The sequence below is a fragment of the Camarhynchus parvulus genome, chromosome 1 (assembly GCF_901933205.1).
Source record: "Camarhynchus parvulus chromosome 1, STF_HiC, whole genome shotgun sequence".
Classification (NCBI taxonomy): Eukaryota; Metazoa; Chordata; class Aves; order Passeriformes; family Thraupidae; genus Camarhynchus; species Camarhynchus parvulus.
Window position 1 is genome coordinate 6,141,262 of NC_044571.1, and position 19,551 is coordinate 6,160,812.

General features: G+C 44.8%; 1 protein-coding gene across 1 annotated transcript; it reads right to left on the reverse strand.

Annotated features, from left to right (window-relative positions):
* Positions 1-4,043: 4,043 nt before the first annotated feature.
* ICOSLG (inducible T cell costimulator ligand) lies at positions 4,044-18,270 on the reverse strand. The gene is made up of 7 exons (XM_030953089.1): positions 18,152-18,270; positions 14,568-14,608; positions 12,263-12,634; positions 11,498-11,782; positions 9,994-10,170; positions 8,558-8,593; positions 4,044-6,175 (listed from the first exon to the last, which is right to left on the reverse strand). Exons 1-7 carry the CDS (start codon positions 18,163-18,165, stop codon positions 6,165-6,167), a joined length of 936 nt encoding a protein of 311 aa, XP_030808949.1. The 5' UTR covers positions 18,166-18,270; the 3' UTR covers positions 4,044-6,164.
* Positions 18,271-19,551: the final 1,281 nt, after the last annotated feature.

Genomic DNA, 19,551 nt, shown 5'->3' on the forward strand with positions numbered 1-19,551 from the left:
CACCCCAAATCTTCTGAAAAATGTTCAGGGAGGGGCACACCTCTTGTGCCTGGGATCCCTCATGGCTGTAGGGTGCCTGAGCCTGAGCACCTGTGACCTGGGAACACTAAAACCAGTTTTAATGCAGAAGTTGATAAAGTATAAAATGGAGGAGGTGTTTGACACATGGATTATCTACTACTGTTTCCCAAGACTTGAAGGTCTATTGATGCAATAAATGCAGCCACAGATTCTGGTGGATTCCTTCGGCCAAGTTTTTTGTTTCTGAGGAACCATTTTATGACTTTGTTTATAAATAATTTTTTACCCAGATTATGTTGTGATTCAGTAGGAATTGCTCAAAAATGAAGCTGAGACACATTATATGAATCTGGTCTGCAGTTGCCACATTGCCAAAAATGCTGATGAAAGGCACTGGCTCACTCTGTGCATGCCTGATAGTTTTTTGGTTAATCATTCCAGCTGGCCAGAGTGTATGTTTGGTAGCTCTTCTTTACGGGCTATTTTAAATAAAAATAAATTAAAAACCAATCAATTTCCCCCACAAGCCTTCATCTCCTGAAGACTGGCAAACTGTCACTAAAAATAAATTAAATACAAATCAATTTCCCCCACAAGCTTTCATCTCCTGAGGACTGGAAAATTGTCACTGGGCTGGAGCAGATTAAAATATTTTATTTTTTTTTCCCCTCTTGCTTTCTTGTTCCTCCTCTCAGCTGAATCAAACTGTCCCATACCAAACAGCATGGGCAGGCAGCTGTCTGTCTCATGGTAGTCCTGAAAAATGCAACTTCAAAAAATAAACAGATAATCTGAAGTTAAACAGAACAGTTGCACGAAGTTTGGGGGTTATTTATTTATTTATGTGTTTAATTATGCATTCTTTTAATTTTTCCTGCTCCAAGGCACTTACCCCTCAGCACTGGGGTATGCCCAGGACTCCCAATGGGATCCCAACCTGCTGAGAAGAGACCTGGCACCAAGGCTCACCCTGTCAGGGTCCCCTGGAGACTTCCCTGTCTCCAAAGCCACTTCCTCAGCTTCTCCAGTCCTTCAGTTTCTGGGCATGCTTTTTGTGCCAGCTGGTGCCAGGAGTGCAGGAGACCTTCCCGGGGTGGTGTCCCTCTGCCCCACCCTGTGTAGAATCAGTCAATGAAATCTCCTGGAAAGCGTGGGCATTTTCTGGCCAGCTCTCCTGCCTTGTTCAGTAGGTCAGGAACCAGCACAGAGCTGGATTTTTCTCATGGTTTTGATAAGAGAATTCAATAACATATCTTGAATAAGATAGCAGCCCTCTGTGCTGCAGATACAGCCAGATGGAAATATGGGCATACCCAGACTTAGCTCATGAGGGCAGGGAAAACCAAACCAAAGGCTTTGAAAGACCAGGTTTGTGACAGGACTTGTAGTCCTTTGCTGACACAGAGTTTATTCACACTGATCTGAGCTGGTTAATAAAACTTCCAACAAGGTGATAAAGATATTTCATGTTTGCCTATTGTTATAAAATTAGCTACAGTTCAGGCATTTTGCACCTTTATTCCATGACCTATTTTTAGTTACAGGAACTGTGATAACTGCAGTGGTGATGCATTTTAGAAGCTAGGTAGCACAATAATGGTAAGTCTGATTGTCAGAGAGATGAATTAAGAGGTGTAGAGTTGCTTCTAGTCCAGCATGATGCTGTGGAAAATTCGTTTTTGCAGGCAAATCTGATCTTGTTTTGAAACTGCAGTCTCAGCCCTGTAAGAGGGATGACATGTGACAGCACAGATCTGGCAGAAGAAATTAAGAAAACATTTTCAGTCACTCCCTGTCCACATTATGGCTGTGTAACTATTGCTTCTTACTGACAGATTCTTTAAAGATTTCCAGTTTGAATGAGTGATATCTTTTTATTCCTTCTAAATTCTTTTAGGGGTGATTTTTTTTTTTTTGTGCAGTGTAATCCCATTCAAAATTAGCAAACAGCTTCTGTTGACTTATGATGTCTGCTGGGGTGGATGCTGCAAAAAAGTAGACTTTCCAGTCCAGCAACTGGGAAAAGGTCTCTGCAAGCTGGAGATAGGAGAGTAAGCACCAAGTCAGCTACAGGCAGCCTTGTGTGACTCTGAGCATGACTCTGTGCCCAATTGTCCTCAGCAGCATTTCTTGGAATTACAGAAAAACAAATAAGTAATTTATTAGTAAATTGTTGGGACCTATTTTGGGCAAGTTCAAAGGTCAGCCTAAGCATCCTTGATATATGAGCATCTATCCCTACACAGCAGTTTTCTGTGCCAGACTGAAATGAGAGACAGGCTCTTTCCTAACAATATGCAAACAAAGAGTTTGTGATTAACAGCAATGTCACAAGTAGCTGCCAGGGGCTTGCATTTGACATCAAGGGAGCATGGTTCAGATGCAGTAATTATGCTAAGTGGTGCTGATAACACAGGAAATGTTGGAAGCATTTTTCCTGTGTTGGAAGGTAATTGTACAATGACCTGTTGTCACCTAAGTGCATCCTGAGAGATGAATGACATAGAAATCACTGCTCTGTAATTCCCTGGCGTGCCAGATGCAGAGATCACCTCAAAGGACATGTGGGGTGCCTTTTATAAACACAGAATGGGTAAGTTGGGAAGGAACCACAGTTGGTCATCCAGTCCAACCTCTCTGCTCATGCAGAGTGCCGCAGAACGTGTTACTCAGGGTTGTGCCCAGACAGCTTTTGAGCAGCTCCAGGGGAGATCTCCACAGTCTCTCTGGGCCTCCTGTTCCAGTGCTCAGCCACCCTCAACAAAAAGTTCTTCCTCATTTTCAGATGGAACTTTCTGTCTACCAGTTTCTGCCCATTCCTCTTGTCCCATGTCTCAGCTTCTCCCTGCTCTGACCCCTCCCTGCAGACAATGACAGACAGGGCTCAAGTCCCCTCTCAGTTGTCTCTTCTTGGGGCTGAACAGACCCACCTCCCTCAGCGTTTCCTCATCACTGAGGTGCTCCCGTCCCCCCATCACCTTTGTACCCTTGTTCCAGACTTGCTCCAGGAGCTCCACAATAATCCTCAAGGGGGGATCAGATTACAATGATTCCATCTCATGTCATGGAGGAGGTGAAAGCCCTAATGCCCACCACATATGGAGAGGAAAAGTCCCAAGAACCTAACAGCTATGGGGGTGTTTTCTCCCTGTGCAGTTAGGCTGTACTCAATTGTTCTTTACAGCACTTTCTGCTCCTCTGGAAATGAGAGAGGTTAGAGAAATTACACTTAGGGGTAATATTACCTTTTGTGTATGTTTGCTACAAATATAATAAAGATTCACTTTGCAAGTTGGGAAAGCAACAAATAAGTTTTCTTTGACATAGCCCAACAGCTATTGAGAACAGATGTTAGAGTCAGGGGAGCTGGAAAAAGGGAATGCTTTTTAAGCAAAAGAGACACTTCAGCTCTCACAGGTAAAAATATTTAAATAGTGAATCTGACAACAGGACAGATGGATCCAGATCACTAAGTAGCAACACATGTTTTCTCTTGGGGCTTTCCACTTGTGGTTTACCAGCCATGCCACAACAAAAAGTCTTTCACTTTTCTGTGAAAGTGAGTCCATTTATTAGTCTTCCTCCAAAGCTGCATCAACTGTTGCTTTCCTGTGCATGTGTTTAAGTGAGCTGCTGTCTTTAACGAAGGTGCTCCTGTGCAAGACTGGTCTGGGGGAGTGCAATGAGCTGGTTTCAGTTCTGGAAGCAGGAGTGTGTGCTGTGCCTTTGCTCTGCTTGGGGTTGTGAAGTTGGGTGAGAAAGGGATGAATCAGCCCAGGCTTAGTGCTGCCCTCAGGCTACTGCCTGACTTTCCTGGAGTTCGTTGTGTTGTTCGAGGGATTTTGTTGTGTGAGCCAAAATAAAGCAAAGGTGGTCAGCTCTGTGTTGTGTTTGTCTCCCCTAATCTGAGGCCTTTGAAAAGGAGCACTGAGTGGCTAAAAGTAAAACTCACTTTGGGTGGAGGCAATGGCTTGGATTGACTTGGCTCTGTGTGTGTTGATAGATTTAGTCAAACATCCAGAAGAATGAATAGACTTTATTTAAAATATAAACATGGCAAGTGAAGACAAAAACTGTTATTACTAAATTCCCAAGTCCTTTTGAATGGTAGCAACCAACTGTCATCTAGGATTTACTGACCTCTAAGAATAGCTGAAACCCTAAGCTAAATGAAAGCAGAGATTTTGCAAGAAAAAGCTTTTGCATTTAGGTGTATCCATGAAGTAGCCCAGAAGTAAGAAAATCCAACCAGTCTAAATTTGTTTTAATGCCATATTGCAGAGTGACTGCTAGGTCACTTCTTACACCTCTGAACCATTACAGGTGCAGAATATAAAAGTGGAAAACTACTTGTAGGAAAGGCTTCTGTCAGGTACAGCAGCACCACAGGTTGCACAAAACAACTTCATGTGACAGATAAGAATGAAAAGTCTGCAGGACTTCTTACTGAACCACTAGGAAATGGTTGCCCTGCACATCTGCACAGATGTTGTTCACATTTTTGAGGTGTCTGCAAGCTTTCTTCAAGCAAGTTCCCTTTAGGGTACACTGAATACTAGATTTGGACTCAGAAAATATCTGATATCTGGATTCATGGACATGAGAGAAGCACAGCTACTCAGCTGGGAGCCCCCCTGGGGGTATTGCTTTGACAGAAGATAACTGCTGCACTATTGCCAAATGGCCCTGCTTCCAGTGATGTGAGTTAAACAGAATTTTCACTCAGCTGGGAATTGAATGCTGATCTTGATATGAAAAATCAGTGTCTGAGCTCAGAGTTGATACTGGAGTGCCTCTTACACACAAAGCAGAAACAAACAAGACTTATTCACAAAAATCATACAAAATTAGTCTAGCAACTGGTGCAGGAGAGGTCAAGTGTTTCCAGAGCTCAGTTTAAAATAACAATCTCCATCCCTCTATGACAAGATGGGGAAACTGTCCCATCTGGGAAAGAGAGCTAGTAAAAATTCCTCCTCCTTCAGAATTTCACATCATCAGCAAAATTTACTCTTTTGCTATTTTCAGGCAGTCAGTTTGGCTGACTTGGGGCTGAAACAGCAAGGCACATGCACTGGCACAAGGAAATGCAGTTCTTGGCTTTCTGGATATTCATGGACAACACACTGATAGAATTTGGGTTTTGTTCTTTTTTGTTTTGTTGGGTGCGTGCAAGGATGAGACACAAGCACAAGTTTAGTTTAAAACCTTCAGTTTAAAATCCTCCCTGGAAGCCACAGGAAGGTGCTTAAATAAAGATTCAGCTGAATCAGGCAGAGCTCAACCACAGTTTTTGTTCCATCCTGAGAAGGGTAAGTCCAGGTAACATGACATTCACATAGCACAGAGCACTATTTTTAATTTCTGATTGCCACAGCCTGTTTTTTTCTCACAGCTGGCTCCTGTTGAAAGTGGAAGTCCCCTTTTTGGTGGAATATTTGGTAAAAACCAAAATATTGCTATCAAGGCTTAAAGAAGGCACCTTTCCTTGTAATGACAAATTCAGTATTTGACCCTATTAAAGCAACTCCTGTTTTTGGAGGACTGGGTCAAAGTGCTCTGCCTGGTTCTGTACAGAGTAGCAGCTGGTGAAAAGAGACAATGAAAGGATTGTATTTTAGAGAGATAGAAACATGAAGAGGTCACAAATTTCACTCTGCAGAGCCCTTCAGTTTTCTTTCTTTGTTTTAGCTGCCTTTCTTCACATGCAGTAGCCATCCTCAGGGTAAGGTGACAGCAAGAACATCCCATGCTCCTGAAGGTGGCTGCTTCTGCTCCTGAGAGTCCTCAAGGATCCTGATGAGAGACTGGACAGTCACCAGCTTCCAGTGGTCTGGCACAAAGCAGCTGAGTCCAGGCTTTCTGCTTTCCCCAGTACAGGTGCCCAAATCACTGACAATCACAGGGGACTGTCCAAAGTGCTGAGCTGGAGTGGCGACACGACTGTTCTGTGGACACAGCCAGTGGCTGGAAGGAAAATTCTGCAGATTTTCCTCTCTATTGTGTTCTAGAAGCTTTTTTTTTTCTTTGCCATCTCTCTTGGCAGAAGTCTGACACTTGTATTACAAACAATGCTGCCACTGAGGGAGTAATGCTTCTCTTGACACTTCTCCAGCTGCCCAAATTGTTGGCAGACCTTCCATTTAGGCAGGTGCTGTAAGAACAAAATAACTTATTTTTATTCAAAAATAGACAAAAAAACTTCCCCAGAAATAATAATTCCTATGTAACCAGTGGAACAAGCTGCAAAGCTATGGAAAAGGCATATTCATGCTGCTGAGAGAGAACTGACTGGGGAGAAGTCCTGCCTGGATACGCAGGACACTGGGGGCTTTCTGTCCTCGTGCCACAGCCTGGAAGTGCCTCTCTGTGCAAATGGAAGAAGTGGCCTCCCTTGTGAAGGGATATCAGTGTCACCTTGGGCTCATTTAAAACTATTTCAGAGAATGACATGCACAAATTCTCTCTGTGGCCAAGAGAAAACAGCTTCCTCTGGGTCCTCTCAGGAAATGAAGGAATTCCTTCATGTAAGAGTTCAGAATTGCTCCAGCTCTGAATTTCTCCTCACCAGAGCTTCCTCCCCCGCTGACTGGAGAGGGTGGCTGGAGAGACTAATCCCACCAGGATGGAGTTACTCTTCCTTGCAATCTGCCTTCCTCCCAGTTTCCAAACTCTTTTTTGCCTTTGTATCAGCAAAGTTAGTTTCAGTAATCTCATTTTGGTTTGCTGTATTCAGGATTCTCACTGCCATGAAACAACCTGGCCTTCTTCATAAGGTGCCAGAAGCAGAAGTGCATTTACAACAGTATTGAAAACAAAATGCTGTGGCAGAGCATCCCCCTGGATGCACCTCCCCAGGGCCTTACTCCCCATCTACCACACACAACAGGATTAAAAATACCAAGTAATGATTGAATTAGGCTAGAATTTCTCCTAGAGCTCATCTTTTGTACTAAGGCAGTACCAGCTTTATTTCTAAATATTTCCTGACAGATACTGGTTTTCTCTTTTCTTAAGAAATCACAAAGAAGCAAACCTGGACCGATGGATGCTTGATAGTCTGGACAAACTCTGCCTCAACCACCATCACCCTTAGACAATTTCTTCTAACATCTGGCTTAAATCTCCTTTGTTTAAGTCTGCTGTGCCTTAATTGCAGTGTCAGCTGGGTTAGCACAATAAATAACTTGTCCCATCCTCTCAAAAGACACTCTGAAGAGGGTTGTTATTGTGTCCTTAATCAGCCTGGCCTTCTCCAGCCTAAACAGACACAATCCATCTCTCACCAGAGATCACATTCCCTGGACCATTTTCATTTCTCTGGTATTGATCCAAGTTGCCCTTAAATTGGAGTGCCCAAAACAGGGTCCTCAGAGGTGGGACAGCTTCTGTCATCAGTGAGCCACCAAAGCTGCTGTCCCACCTCCTCTTCCACAAGTGGAGTGGAGAAATGACAATGAAAACACAGCATCTGGAAGGTGCCCTTGTTTTGTCCTTAATGAACAAGTCATGCTACAGCAGCCTTCAATACAAACAAGATAAATATTTACTCTTATTTATGCCACAGAGGTTTTTTTACTAATGGGCTAAGGCCAGGGATCAAACCAAGAAGGGCCTGCTGTAAGTCAGTCTGGAGAAGAAAAAGTTGACCTTAAATGAGCTGCTTGTGTTACGTCAATGCAGTTCCTAGGAACAAAGAGAGAAAATGTCCCTTTATTTTAAGGGAAAATCCACCCTCCTCCATAGATTATACTCTGCAGGAGGGAGTACAATGGCTGTTGATGTTTAGCAACCACAAATGTTGGGGATCAGGCTGTGGTCTGAAAAATAACTGACCATTAACCCAGTTCCTATGGCTGTCAATGAAATTCCAGAAAAAGTAAAAGCTTTTTTTATGGGTTTGTTTATTTAAGGGTTATTTTGGTTCTGCTTGATAGTATGCATTGTGTACATCCACAGCATCTGCTGCAGCAAATGCAGCAAACTATGCTTTAACTAGTTCAGTTTTAGTGGAATCACAGTATTTTCTGCCTGTTCTGCAGACACACAGGCAACAGTCATTAGATTCAATAGAAACTACCCAATGAGATATCAGATAGGCAGATATTTCACCCTGTACTCTTGCAAGTCCTCTGTCCAATTTTGTTTTTCCAAATTTGTCTTCATTTTCTTCACTCAATTTTCATTTTTTCCCTACTATAAATAACAAATGAATTTGTAAACCAGCTGGCCTGTAATATTGTGTGGCAATAAAAATAAAAATATGAACATGGTGAAGGCCTGAAGAGCATGTTTCTTCTAGAAAAGGAGGGGTTTTTTTTAAAAACTGGGTGTATATAGGCTCAGGTTCACAGACATGATGCAAATGATGTCCCTGTATCCCAGTTAAAGATCACCTAGGGTGCAGTGCACAAAAAAATGCTTCAGTTTGTATCATCCAGCAAGTCTAATCTAAAGGCTTGTGCTGAACTTGAGTACTGAAGCTGTGAAGTTAAGTCACTCAAGACAAACAAAATAATATATTTTTAATACTTACAGCTGAGTCCTCCTTGGTCTTCTCTTTGTTGGACATCTGTTGAAACAAATGCATGGGTTTCAGCATGTAGGATAGATAACCACAAACTTCAGAAAAATGAGATTCATATTAAGCAACATCCACCAAAGCTGAGGGTTCAACGTGCTAAATATTCTGTAAAATGCAATCCAATATTCTATTTGCTTACAACCCAGGCAACTATTTCAGAAAGGAGAGGTTTTGAGATTGAAGTGATGGCCCTGCTCCCCATCTTGGGACAGAGTCCTGCCTCACTCTTGGGTTGTTTCTGTAGGAAGGACATGACTTCTACAAGAGCTGCTGCAGCTCCTGGACAAGATCACAACCCTGCTTTCCCCTGACCTTTTCTGAGGCACCCAGGGCTGCTAACATTGAGACTGAAAACATGGATTGTCCTTGTCCATGAAAAGTGTGGTTGTTCCTGCTCTGTCCTTTAGATGTTGGCTCCTGGATAGGGGCTTACATTGGCAGACTCAGTCTGGCCCACAAGATGTCTTTTAGAGCTTTTTTAGAGTCACACACATGGGCAAATCCAGCTACACAAGGGTACCCATGTGACCAGCAACATTTCTGCTTGATCCCAGCAGGAACCTCACCCTTAATCATCCAGCCAGTGACTCTAAAGCTCTCAGGATTGAATTATGCTCTGATTTCTGCTTCAAACTGTGCTGAGCTGAGCAAGGTACTGACCCCAGTCCTGTTTCATGCCATCTGTCCAGAAGGAGCCTGCAGGGATCACAGCTGACAAATCATAGGCCAAACAGACACAAAGCTGAGTTACTTTCACATCCAGAAATTACTTCCTGTGAGGCTCAGAATTCACAGAATCACTGGGTTGGAAGAGACCTTAAAGATCATCGAGTCCAACCCAGCCCCAACAGCTCAACTAAACTCTGGCACCCAGTGCCACATCCAGGCTTTGTTAAACACACCCAGGGATGGGGACTCCACCACCTCCCAGGGAAGCCATTCCAGAACTTTATCACTCTTTCCATAAAAAACTTTTTCCTAATATCCAACCTATATTTCCCTTGATGCAGCTCAAGATTGTGTCCTCTGGTTCTGTCAGTGCTGCCTGGAGAAAGAGCCCAACCCCACCTGACTACAAACACCTTTCAGGAAGTTGTAGAGAGTGATGAGGTCACCCCCGAGTCTCCTTTTCTCCAGGCTAAACACCCCCAGCTTGGAGAAAGACACAGACACAGGAAGAAAGGCTCAGACACAGGAAGAGAAAATCATAAAGAATAACATATCCTGGGGCACTACATTTCCTACCCAGGGCATCCCAAGTTTTTGTTAATGGCAGGATTTCCTACTGCTCGTCATACTTCATCTCTTCCTGTTGGATAACATTAAGTATTTTGGCAAGTGAAAAAAGGTTCTTATAATTTGGTCATGCAAATGAAGTGTCTCATTACCTTTATAGGACACTAGATTAGAGGACCTCCTTCTCCACAGCCAGCAGATTAAACCAGTTAGAAGACCTATCACAAAGACAATGCCAATGATGCCAGCTGCTTGAGCACCTCGTCCTTTTTTTTCTGTTTTTTTGTCACTTTCTGTGCCAGGACCACTGATTTTCTTCTGCTGTGTGTCTAGAATAAAATAGAAAAGGATGTCATCAGGTGTAAATTTTCACATTTCATACCAGGCAAATATTTCACCATGTTTTAGGTGCATAAAAATTCTGAAGGAATCAAGATTTGTGCTATTCATATGACTGTGATTTTGGTGATTCCTTCTGAGTGAGACACATCTCCAACTAATTATGTCTAAATACCAGTTTACTCTTCCCTGTCATCATAATGCATCCATTCTTCTTTTTTCCTTTTTCTTCTTTCCCTCCAGCTTTGAGAGACTGTATGTTTGGGCTTGTATCTAGACTCAGCTGAAAATAAATCTATATAGAATCTATAATGTAAATCTGATAGTATTCAGAAACATGGGTGAAAACCTGTTTCCCCGAAGTTAGTGAAGAATCTTCACTCATTGCTGCAAACTGAAGGTTTCAAATCACATCTCTGACTCCTTCAAGTGTGACTGAGAGACTTAAATAAACCCCACAAAAATAGTAATATGAAGGTCTTTTCCCTCAGAAGACAACATCACAATGCCATTAGGAAACTAATGATGAGGTTACTTAGTTTTCATTTAATTTGGGATGACAGCACGGTGTATTATCACCTAAACACTCTATTGTGCAACTTCTGCTCATGTGGTCAATTTTTGCTCTGGGAAATAGTTTATATTGTTTGCCTACATTCATGGGATCAATGTTTGGGTTGTTCTTCTTAATACCTTTTTTTTTTTAATAGCTTTCTGGTTTTGTGAAGAGTTGAGTGACTAAATACTTGCTTTTACTATTAATCATCACATCAGCAATAATTAGCACATAACACTTGTGCTGTAAGGTACATTGTTCTATTGAGCTCATATTGCTCATTTGCTGCAGACCTGGTTTAAGTTGTGCACTGTATTAAACTGAGTTTTGGAGAAACTGGAAATTGAACTTTGGAACTCGGCAGAGTAAAAAGCAAATGTTAGTGTTGCAAGGCCACTGTGTAGGGGGTCAGAAATCATGGATCTGCTGGATGGTGGCCCCTGAAAAACAACCTGACTCCCCAAACCATCATGTTCCTGAGGAACTAGAAGGTTAAGCTCAGCAACTGCCTCAGATGCAAGAGCTTCTCAGTGCTGTTGTCACAACACACTTGGTGGGTTGTTCACTTCAGTGTGGAAGAATTAAACATAAGGTCCATGGCTAAGCATAAGTGGAGCTTGAAACAAAGCCCGACATCTTCTCAGAACATTTTGGAACCACTGAATTAATGCATAGCCCTTGTTAGTGTGCATCTACAGACAGAGACACGCTGGTTGACATTCCTGCTACCTACAAAACAGAGGTAGCATGAGGGAACTTACAGTTGGCTGACAGATTTTCCTGCAGCATCTCATTTTCTATGGAGCACTCTATTTGCATGTTAGAAGTGGCTGTCACCTTCAGTGTGCTGAAGACGCTGAAGGTGCCGTCGTCGTGGGATATGATCTCTGTTTCTGAGGGATGCAGGCGACTGTTGTTCACTTTATTGATCCAGTAAACGTTGGGCTTTGGGTATCCATTGCCAGACCTGCAGTAAAAGGTCACCTCCTCTCCAGTGCTGTCACTGTTCCTTATTGGCCCACTGAGTACTGGTTGGCTGTAACTCGCTGGAGAGCAAGGAGAAAAAGAAATAGTTGTCGACATTTTGAAACGTACTGGAAAGGCAAAATTTTGGGATGGATTCTGAACAAACTGCTGGATTTCACATCACCCTCATGTCTTGAAAGAGAAGCGCCTGCAGGTTTGGTATGTAAACTGGAGAGCTGAGAGAATCACTGGGAGGGCAGAAAGCTAAAGCCAAACCCAAAGAAGAAAGGACCAACTTCAGCTGCTGTCACCCAGTCACATGCAAGAGCTCTCATACCCATGAAAAGCAAGAAGAAAAGAAACAGACACTGGGTAAACAGTTTTTTACATGCATTCTCCAAGGTTTATGTTCCCTGTCTTAAATTAAGCAGAGAAGACTTCATTTCAGCAAAGAGCAGAAGTCTGTTTCAAAATTAAAGTTGTGATTAAATATAGTATAGAAATAGCACAAATTTGAAAAGTGGAAATGAGAATTTGGGTAAAGTGACACAAGTTCTTACCTGCTAAGCTGAGAACCACTTCTGCCTGGTGAATCACTTTGGGAAGTTCAGTTTTCTCCTGCACTATGCATTTGTATGTATGTTCATCACCCTGGCTGACATTTAGCAATAGCAGAGAAAAATCACCATTTTCCAACCTATCCCAGAATAACTGAGTCCTGTCTTTAAAGCGAATACACTGATTACTGTTATCATCTTGGCCAGAGATCAGTGCATGTACAACTGAACACTTTTCTTGATAGGAATCATCAGCTATTTGCCAATACACCCGTAGATTTTTTAATTGCAAGGGTTTATTTTCATTATAAATGCAAGTTAGTGTGACGTTGTCTCCAAGTTTACTGATGATGTTCTTCTTCTCTAGTGCAGTAACTACAAGATTAAAAGAGAGAGAAAAAAAAAAGGGAGGTTATGTGGGGGAAAAAGTAATTATTTTCAAGTACATTATATCACATATAGACTCTGGTATTAGTTTTATAGCAGGTAGGTGAGTATGCTCTCTTCATAGTCATTCCTGTCCCCCAAACTTCCAGTGGCTTATTCTCTCTATGTCCATTTGTCTGTATATTTTCCAAAGGGATCTTTTCTCTGAAAGCAGTGTTAATCATTCCTAGCCCCATGGATACCCACATTTTACTTTGCACTGACTGCAGACACATATTCGGGTCCTAATGCTTCAATAATCACTTCTTTTTTTTTTTTAATTAAGAAAAATGCCAAATGACTCCATGTAGATCACATAAAGTGGAAACATTGATAAGAAAGAGTGCTGCCATTATTTTGAGACGCAAAAATTTAAGAAGGGGAGTAAAAGAAGTACTTCTCAAAGTCGGCATGACAAAGCAACCACATTTTACTGCTACTGTCAGTGACACCCTCTGAACAAATACACTCAGCTGGCAAACCAGCACACCCAGATCCCTCCAGTGGCACACTCATTCAACATTTACATCTTGAGGGTCACTTGAGGTAAAGTCAGGACCGTATCTGGCTTTCAGAGCACTATTCCTGCCTTTTGGACATGAGAAAGGCATCCTCTGCTCCATGTGAGCAAGGCAAAGGCACGAGGTGAGGACAGCTGATGCAGAAAGCTCAGCTCAGTGAGTCCCACAGGGCTGGGCAGCTCTGCCCACGGCCTCCCTGCTGGATCCATCCCCCCAGACCAGCAGCCAAAACTTCACTGGTGCAACTGGTTGGTGGCACCAGAGCAGTGTTTGTGTTGTGGGTGCCAGGCAAGAGGGGTCAGACGTGGGGCTGGATGGGAGAGATTACAGCTGGGGGAAGGGATTACGTGGGTGGATGGCTGAGGGGAAGGAAGATGACAGGAGTGGAGGTTAGGAAATGGAGAAACAGTGTGTGGTGAGGTGGGAGGGAGGTGTCAACGTTCAAGGGGAACCTGTCTTTGTAAGGGTGCATTGAACTCAGAAACAGCTCATCTACAGGTCTGAGTTGGGCACCCTGGTCTAAAACTACCACTGAGGCAGATACAGTGCTTGCAGGGAGAAAGGTAGGATGTTTACCAGGTACTAGGACTGAAAGAACAGGCTTGAAATACAACACAATTGCTTGGCTCAGATTTTGGGAAACCCATTGGAATAGCAGGAAAAGTAATGCCCTGGCAATGATGGGTGCAACTCCATGACTGGCCAGAAACAGGCCAGCCAGCATCTATTGGGACTGAATCTGGGACAGTTTGTCCGGATGTTGGGGCCAGGGAGTTTCCTTGGTGACTTTGTTGAGGTCCTTCTCAGTGATTAAGCAAGAACAGAGGAGAGAACTCTAAAAACACTTTAATACCACCAGGTGGTATGATTTAATTCTACCTTTGTTTTGCAAGGGACGTTTTAGAGCTGTAGTAAAAATATTACTCATAGTAGGAGTAAATTCACTACTAATAAGCAGTAGTAAAATTACTAGTAGTGGCTACTTGATACCGTGACATATAATTCTACTCTTGAGTATACAGGCATGTTAGATCTGCTTATCAGTAGCTCTTATTACTCCACTTCTAAGGCCTTTTGTTGACAGAGAGAAGTACACAGGGAAGTCTCTGGAACAAGCAAAGCAATCTGAGCAAGAGCATCTGTAAGTCCCTAGCTGCTCTCTGCAATGAAACTGTTAGAAATTCATTGTGTCTTCTTTCCCTGATGCATGTCAGAGAAACATTTCACTCGGAGGAATTCTTCAGTGTCTTGCAGAAAACACAGAGATGTTCATATTGTACATTTTACATCTACTTTGTGCATTTGGCCAAACACATTAAAGGGAGGGCAGTTTAATTTTTACTGAGTTTTTCTGAACTTACCAGCCTTCAGGATAAGAAGGAGCAGTAACAGAAACTCGTACCTAAAACAAAAAACAAACGAGTGTTACAACTGACTTTGCATCTCTGTTGTTTAAATAAGCAATAACCCCAATCTTGATTGTTGTAATATAGTGGCAGAAGTAGGTAAATTAGGTACTGCTCCCATGCAATGCCCCATTAAGTATTTGCATTTTTGACAGCTGCAAAACTTCTGTTCATACAACTCAGCAGTGGTTTGGTGGCTGAGGCCACGAATAGCAGCAAAATGCCCTAATATTGGAATCAGGGCAGAGGGCATGAAGCTGGTGTTGGGCCTGTCTTCTCTTCTGAAAGAATTGATTGGCTTGCTGGACAAACAGGCTCTGGAGGCTGTCTGGGTCACTGGGAGGGACAGTGACTGCACAGGTCACTGGGTTTTCCAATCTTTTGCTGAAACTCCAGGAGTCATTTTGTCTGGTTAAAGGAAAACAGCAGCTGACTATGCTGCCCACCAGGTTGAACACTGAGTAAAAATGTGTAAACAGGAAACCTGCTGATAGTGGAGAGCTGTGCAAAGGTTTTTGCTGGGAGGCATTTGGTGTATTTGATTACTCGGGAGGGGCAAATCTGTGCAGGAGTTTCTCCGAAGGAAAGGAGGCCATAGGAAACCCACTTCAACCCATCCATAAAGTCCAAGCGATTTAACTCTCATCCCACAGGGGTTTAAGATAAATGGACACCACTTTCCTGCGAGTTACTTTAAAATAGCCTTTCACCACCACACCTGGTTACACATTGTGCTCTCCTTCTTCCAGATTGCTGTAGGAAGGGAAAGAAAGATGCTGGAAAGGTTTTGGAATGAGAACTGTGTGGCTGAGCTGGCCACCTTGATATTGGTCAGGTGCAATAAAGTTGCAAAGCTGAGCTGTTGGGCAGAGTGACAGGAGCTCTGGACTGTCACCAGTGTACCCAGCTCTCCTTTGCAAGCAGGACTGAGAGGCCACACTACCCTGGTTCAGCTGCTCCCTTCCCCCAGAGTTCTCATGATGCTTTAAGTTTAGCTTTCATATTTTCCAGATTCTGCACTGCACTAGTATAGAACTCTGAACTTCATATAAAGTGTTAGCAAGTTCTCCTCACAGTTTAATTAAATCAAACAATCCTTTTCCAGCCTGAGAACCAAGGACACTGTTGCAGCTTCAGGCCCAAAAAGTGAAAACAACGGAGAATTGAGGAGAGCAGTCGGGGAGGATGGGACTGCATAACCTGAAGCTGTAATTGGACAATTAACCCAAATATAGAAATGGACCAAAGCTTACAGAAGTGTGAAAAGGTGTGACCCAGGAGTCTATCTTGAGTGTAGCCTCAGCCAGGCTCTTGTACTGCCCAAGGTGTATCCTTTGAAAGCCTTTTCAATAAATCCCTGCTTTATTCTTTTAACACTGTCTAGCCTCTGTTCTAGGTAATCTCTCAAGGCATCACTCAGCCCTCAGCCAGGCCCAGCACTGAGCCCTGGGCTGGGGCAAAGGGATTCCTGCTCCCAGCAGCCCATTTCTGTCCAGGATTGAGCTCCAGATTCTCCCACCCAGGCTGGTCACTGCCTTCCCTCCAAACCAACCCTGCCCTGCCTGGCCCTCCTCCCTCCAAGGCCTGACCTAAGCTCAGTCCCCAGCAGCCATTCCTCACTTTGCTGTGCTTTACAAAATCCCCTCTCTTCCAGGCTTCCTGCCCTTTCCCCACAGCTCCTTTGTCCAGCCAAGCACAGGAATTCACACATCACATGTATTTGTATTTTGTAAAATTATCATCTTCCCAAACATATTCAGCTTCCCATGCAGAAAGCAGAGAACACTCCTGACACAAAATCTACCTCTACTTGAAGCCCCATTTCCTGAGACTGAGGTGGAGAAATTTTAGGGGAGAACCAATCTGAATTGTATCATTTTTTGTATAAAGAGAACACTTTATTTTCTTTTTCTGTGTCCTTTGAAATGATTTGATACATGAGGCTTGAAAAATTTAAATGCATACCCAGTGTGGAAAATTTCTGCTCTATTACTTAAGTAAATCTGCAATCAGTCTCAAGGGAAGTCTCCCAAGGAAACACACCTAAACATTCTGTTCTGTCTCTTCTACTACTTCTCTTACATTAAGTAGTTTACTAACCAATATCAAAGATGTAAAACATACAGCTCTACAAAACAGAACAGCAATAGATTTTCTTTTACTAATGCAGAAACATAAGTGTAAAGATTTTGGCAGTGGCCTTTACACATGGATTTGTACTTTATTTCTGTTGTATTTTTTACACTGTTCAGGAGTCATCACTTTTGTGCCAGGCTTGTAGATGTTTGTCTTGACAAGCTCAGCTCATGTAGTCATCAATCTTCCTTAATCCCATGCCTGTGTTCGTTTATTATTCCCAACCCAAGTTAGAAGCTATGGATATAGCAACTCATTTGAATAGAATGAAAGCAATAACTGATTAATACTTAAGAGACTCTCTAGGGAATTTCCCATGGTAGGAATTTGCCAATGCCAACAGACATTTAGATATTCAGCCAGAACTGATTCTCATATGTATGTATACAAAGCAGATCTTGATTTCTTATTTTAATAAATGATGCCACAGTCAAGGTTAGATCCAGAGATGCCTCCTCCTCCTTCTTGAAGGAAATTGCAGCTGTGGTTTTGTGGGGGTGGTGTCCACCCACGATGTTCCCCTGGAATGGCTTTAGTTCCAAGCTTCAGTTGGAAAAAGGGAGAAACGCTCTGCCTGCAGAGAAACCTCTGCATTCCCTCAGCTCCTGTGTCCATCACTAGCAGTGAGCTCAATCAAGTGCTGGCATAGCTGCACTACCTTCTTTGGGTCTTTCTCTCCTAATTTTAAAAAAAAATATTTAAGCTTTTTTACTTTTTCTTTCCCACACCTCCCTCTTCTGCAAGTGTTTTAAAATGCCGTGTGAAACAAGAGAAAGTTGCACTTCTCCTTTCATGGGTGAGATGATTCTTCCTACCAGTACCTCAACTTCTCCATCACTAAAAGCCATGGGATGTTGCTGCCATGGCACACTCTAGCGAGGCAAAAGATATCCTGATGCTTGCAGTAACAACTTTGGGGGCTTTGCTCCACTGCTGAGACCTGTTTTGTCCCCTAACCTAGTGGGGACACGGCTTTTCTCGATCAGCAGGTGCCCTAAGCATGTCACCTGCGGCGCTTTTCTAGCACCTGCTGTAAAGCAGCGCTAGCCGGGGCAATGAACCCCAGTGAGTCACGTCCCATCGCAACCCTTCAGCTGAAAATATCCATAAAAGGCGCTAATTGCCTGGAGCCCTCCATGGCCGCTATGACAGGGGACCCCTGCCCGGGCAGACCGGGAGCTCTGGCAATCCCCGGTTCCCCCCTCCCGGCTCCGGGAGCGCTGCGGGCAGACCGGACCTGCTCCGCAGCCCGTCCCTGGGTCTCCCTGAGCGCATTTTAGCAGCCCAGCCCCCGCCAGCGCTTTCCCTGCTCGCCGCAGTAGCAAAACTCGCGTTTCCCAAGGGCGATGCGCATCCCTGGCAGCGGCAGCAGCGACCCTTCCCCGCGGCCGCCACTCACTCACCCTCGCGCCTTCATCGTGCCGGACCAGTCGTGCTGAGCTGAGCCGAGCCGTGCCGAGCAGCAGTAGCTGCCCGCCTCGGGCCGTTCCCTTTCCCCTCCCACGCCTCCTCCGCCGGGGATTTCCGCCTTCGAGCCCGGTGAGCCGATCAGTCTGGCTTGGCCGTGAGGGGGGCTCGGGGACCCGGCACACCCGCCTGCCCGTGAGGGGGGCTCGGGGACTCAGCACAACCGGCCCGGCCGTGAGGGGGGCTCGGAGACCCGGCTCGGGGACCCGGCACACTCGCCTGCCCGTGAGGGGGGCTCGGGGACTCAGCACACCCGGCCCGGCCGTGAGGGGGGCTCGGGGACCCGGCACACCCGCCTGCCCATGAGGGGGGCTCGGAGACCCGGTACACCCGGCCCGGCCGTGAGGGGGCTCGGAGACCCGGCTCGGGGACCCGGCACACTCGCCTGCCCGTGAGGGGGGCTCGGGGACTCAGCACACCCGGCCCGGCCGTGAGGGGGGCTCGGGGACCCGGCACACCCGCCTGCCCGTGAGGGGGGCTCGGGGACCCGGCACACCCGCCTGCTCGTGAGGGGGGCTCGGGGACCCGGCACACCCGCCTGCCCGTGAGGGGGGCTCGGGGACTCAGCACACCCGGCCCGGCCGTGAGGGGGGCTCGGGGACCCGGCACATACCCCTGCCCGTGAGGGGGGCTCTGAGACTCAGCACACCCGGCCCGACCGTGAGGGGGCTCGGGAACCCGCCCGTCCCCACTGAGCCCTTTCCAGAGCCTCGTCGGGACCGTTCCTGGGGGATCCCGGCTCCTGGAAATCCATGTGCCCTGCGGGGAGGAGGCCGGTCCCCGTCAGGCGGGACACCCCTCACGCTGCTCGGGAGCCGGGGCTGGGCGGCTGTGGCCATAGCGAAAAACACAACGGCGTTGTGACAAAAGCGTATTTTATGATTGGCTTCTCGCAAATATTAAAACGAATATTATATGTGTTATGTTAAAAAGTTATGCTGTATTGATTTTCTTAAGTAGCGTGTTAAATATGGTTTCAGGTTATAGCATAATGTTAAAATAGAAACTATGCTATGTGAGATACTTTAATTTAAAGAAAGGACTCGCAGCGAGATAGCAGCCACAGGACACCTAAGTCTTTCAGAGAAAAAGAATTTTTTGCTCTCTTATCAGAAGAAACTTCTTCCCGCCTCGCTCAGTCCTGAAGATGCCATTAGGATTAGGAGGAAGAAGTTGACGCTGACCAGAGAGAATCTTTTATTTGAATGAAATTTATGCATCATGTATGAGGTGTATGACTATGCAACAGGCTATTGCTTTTAAGGGTTAATCCTCTGCTAACGTGGGTTCTTTTTTGGGCTTATTTTGCTCGGAAAGTGGTACCCGGACTGTCTGT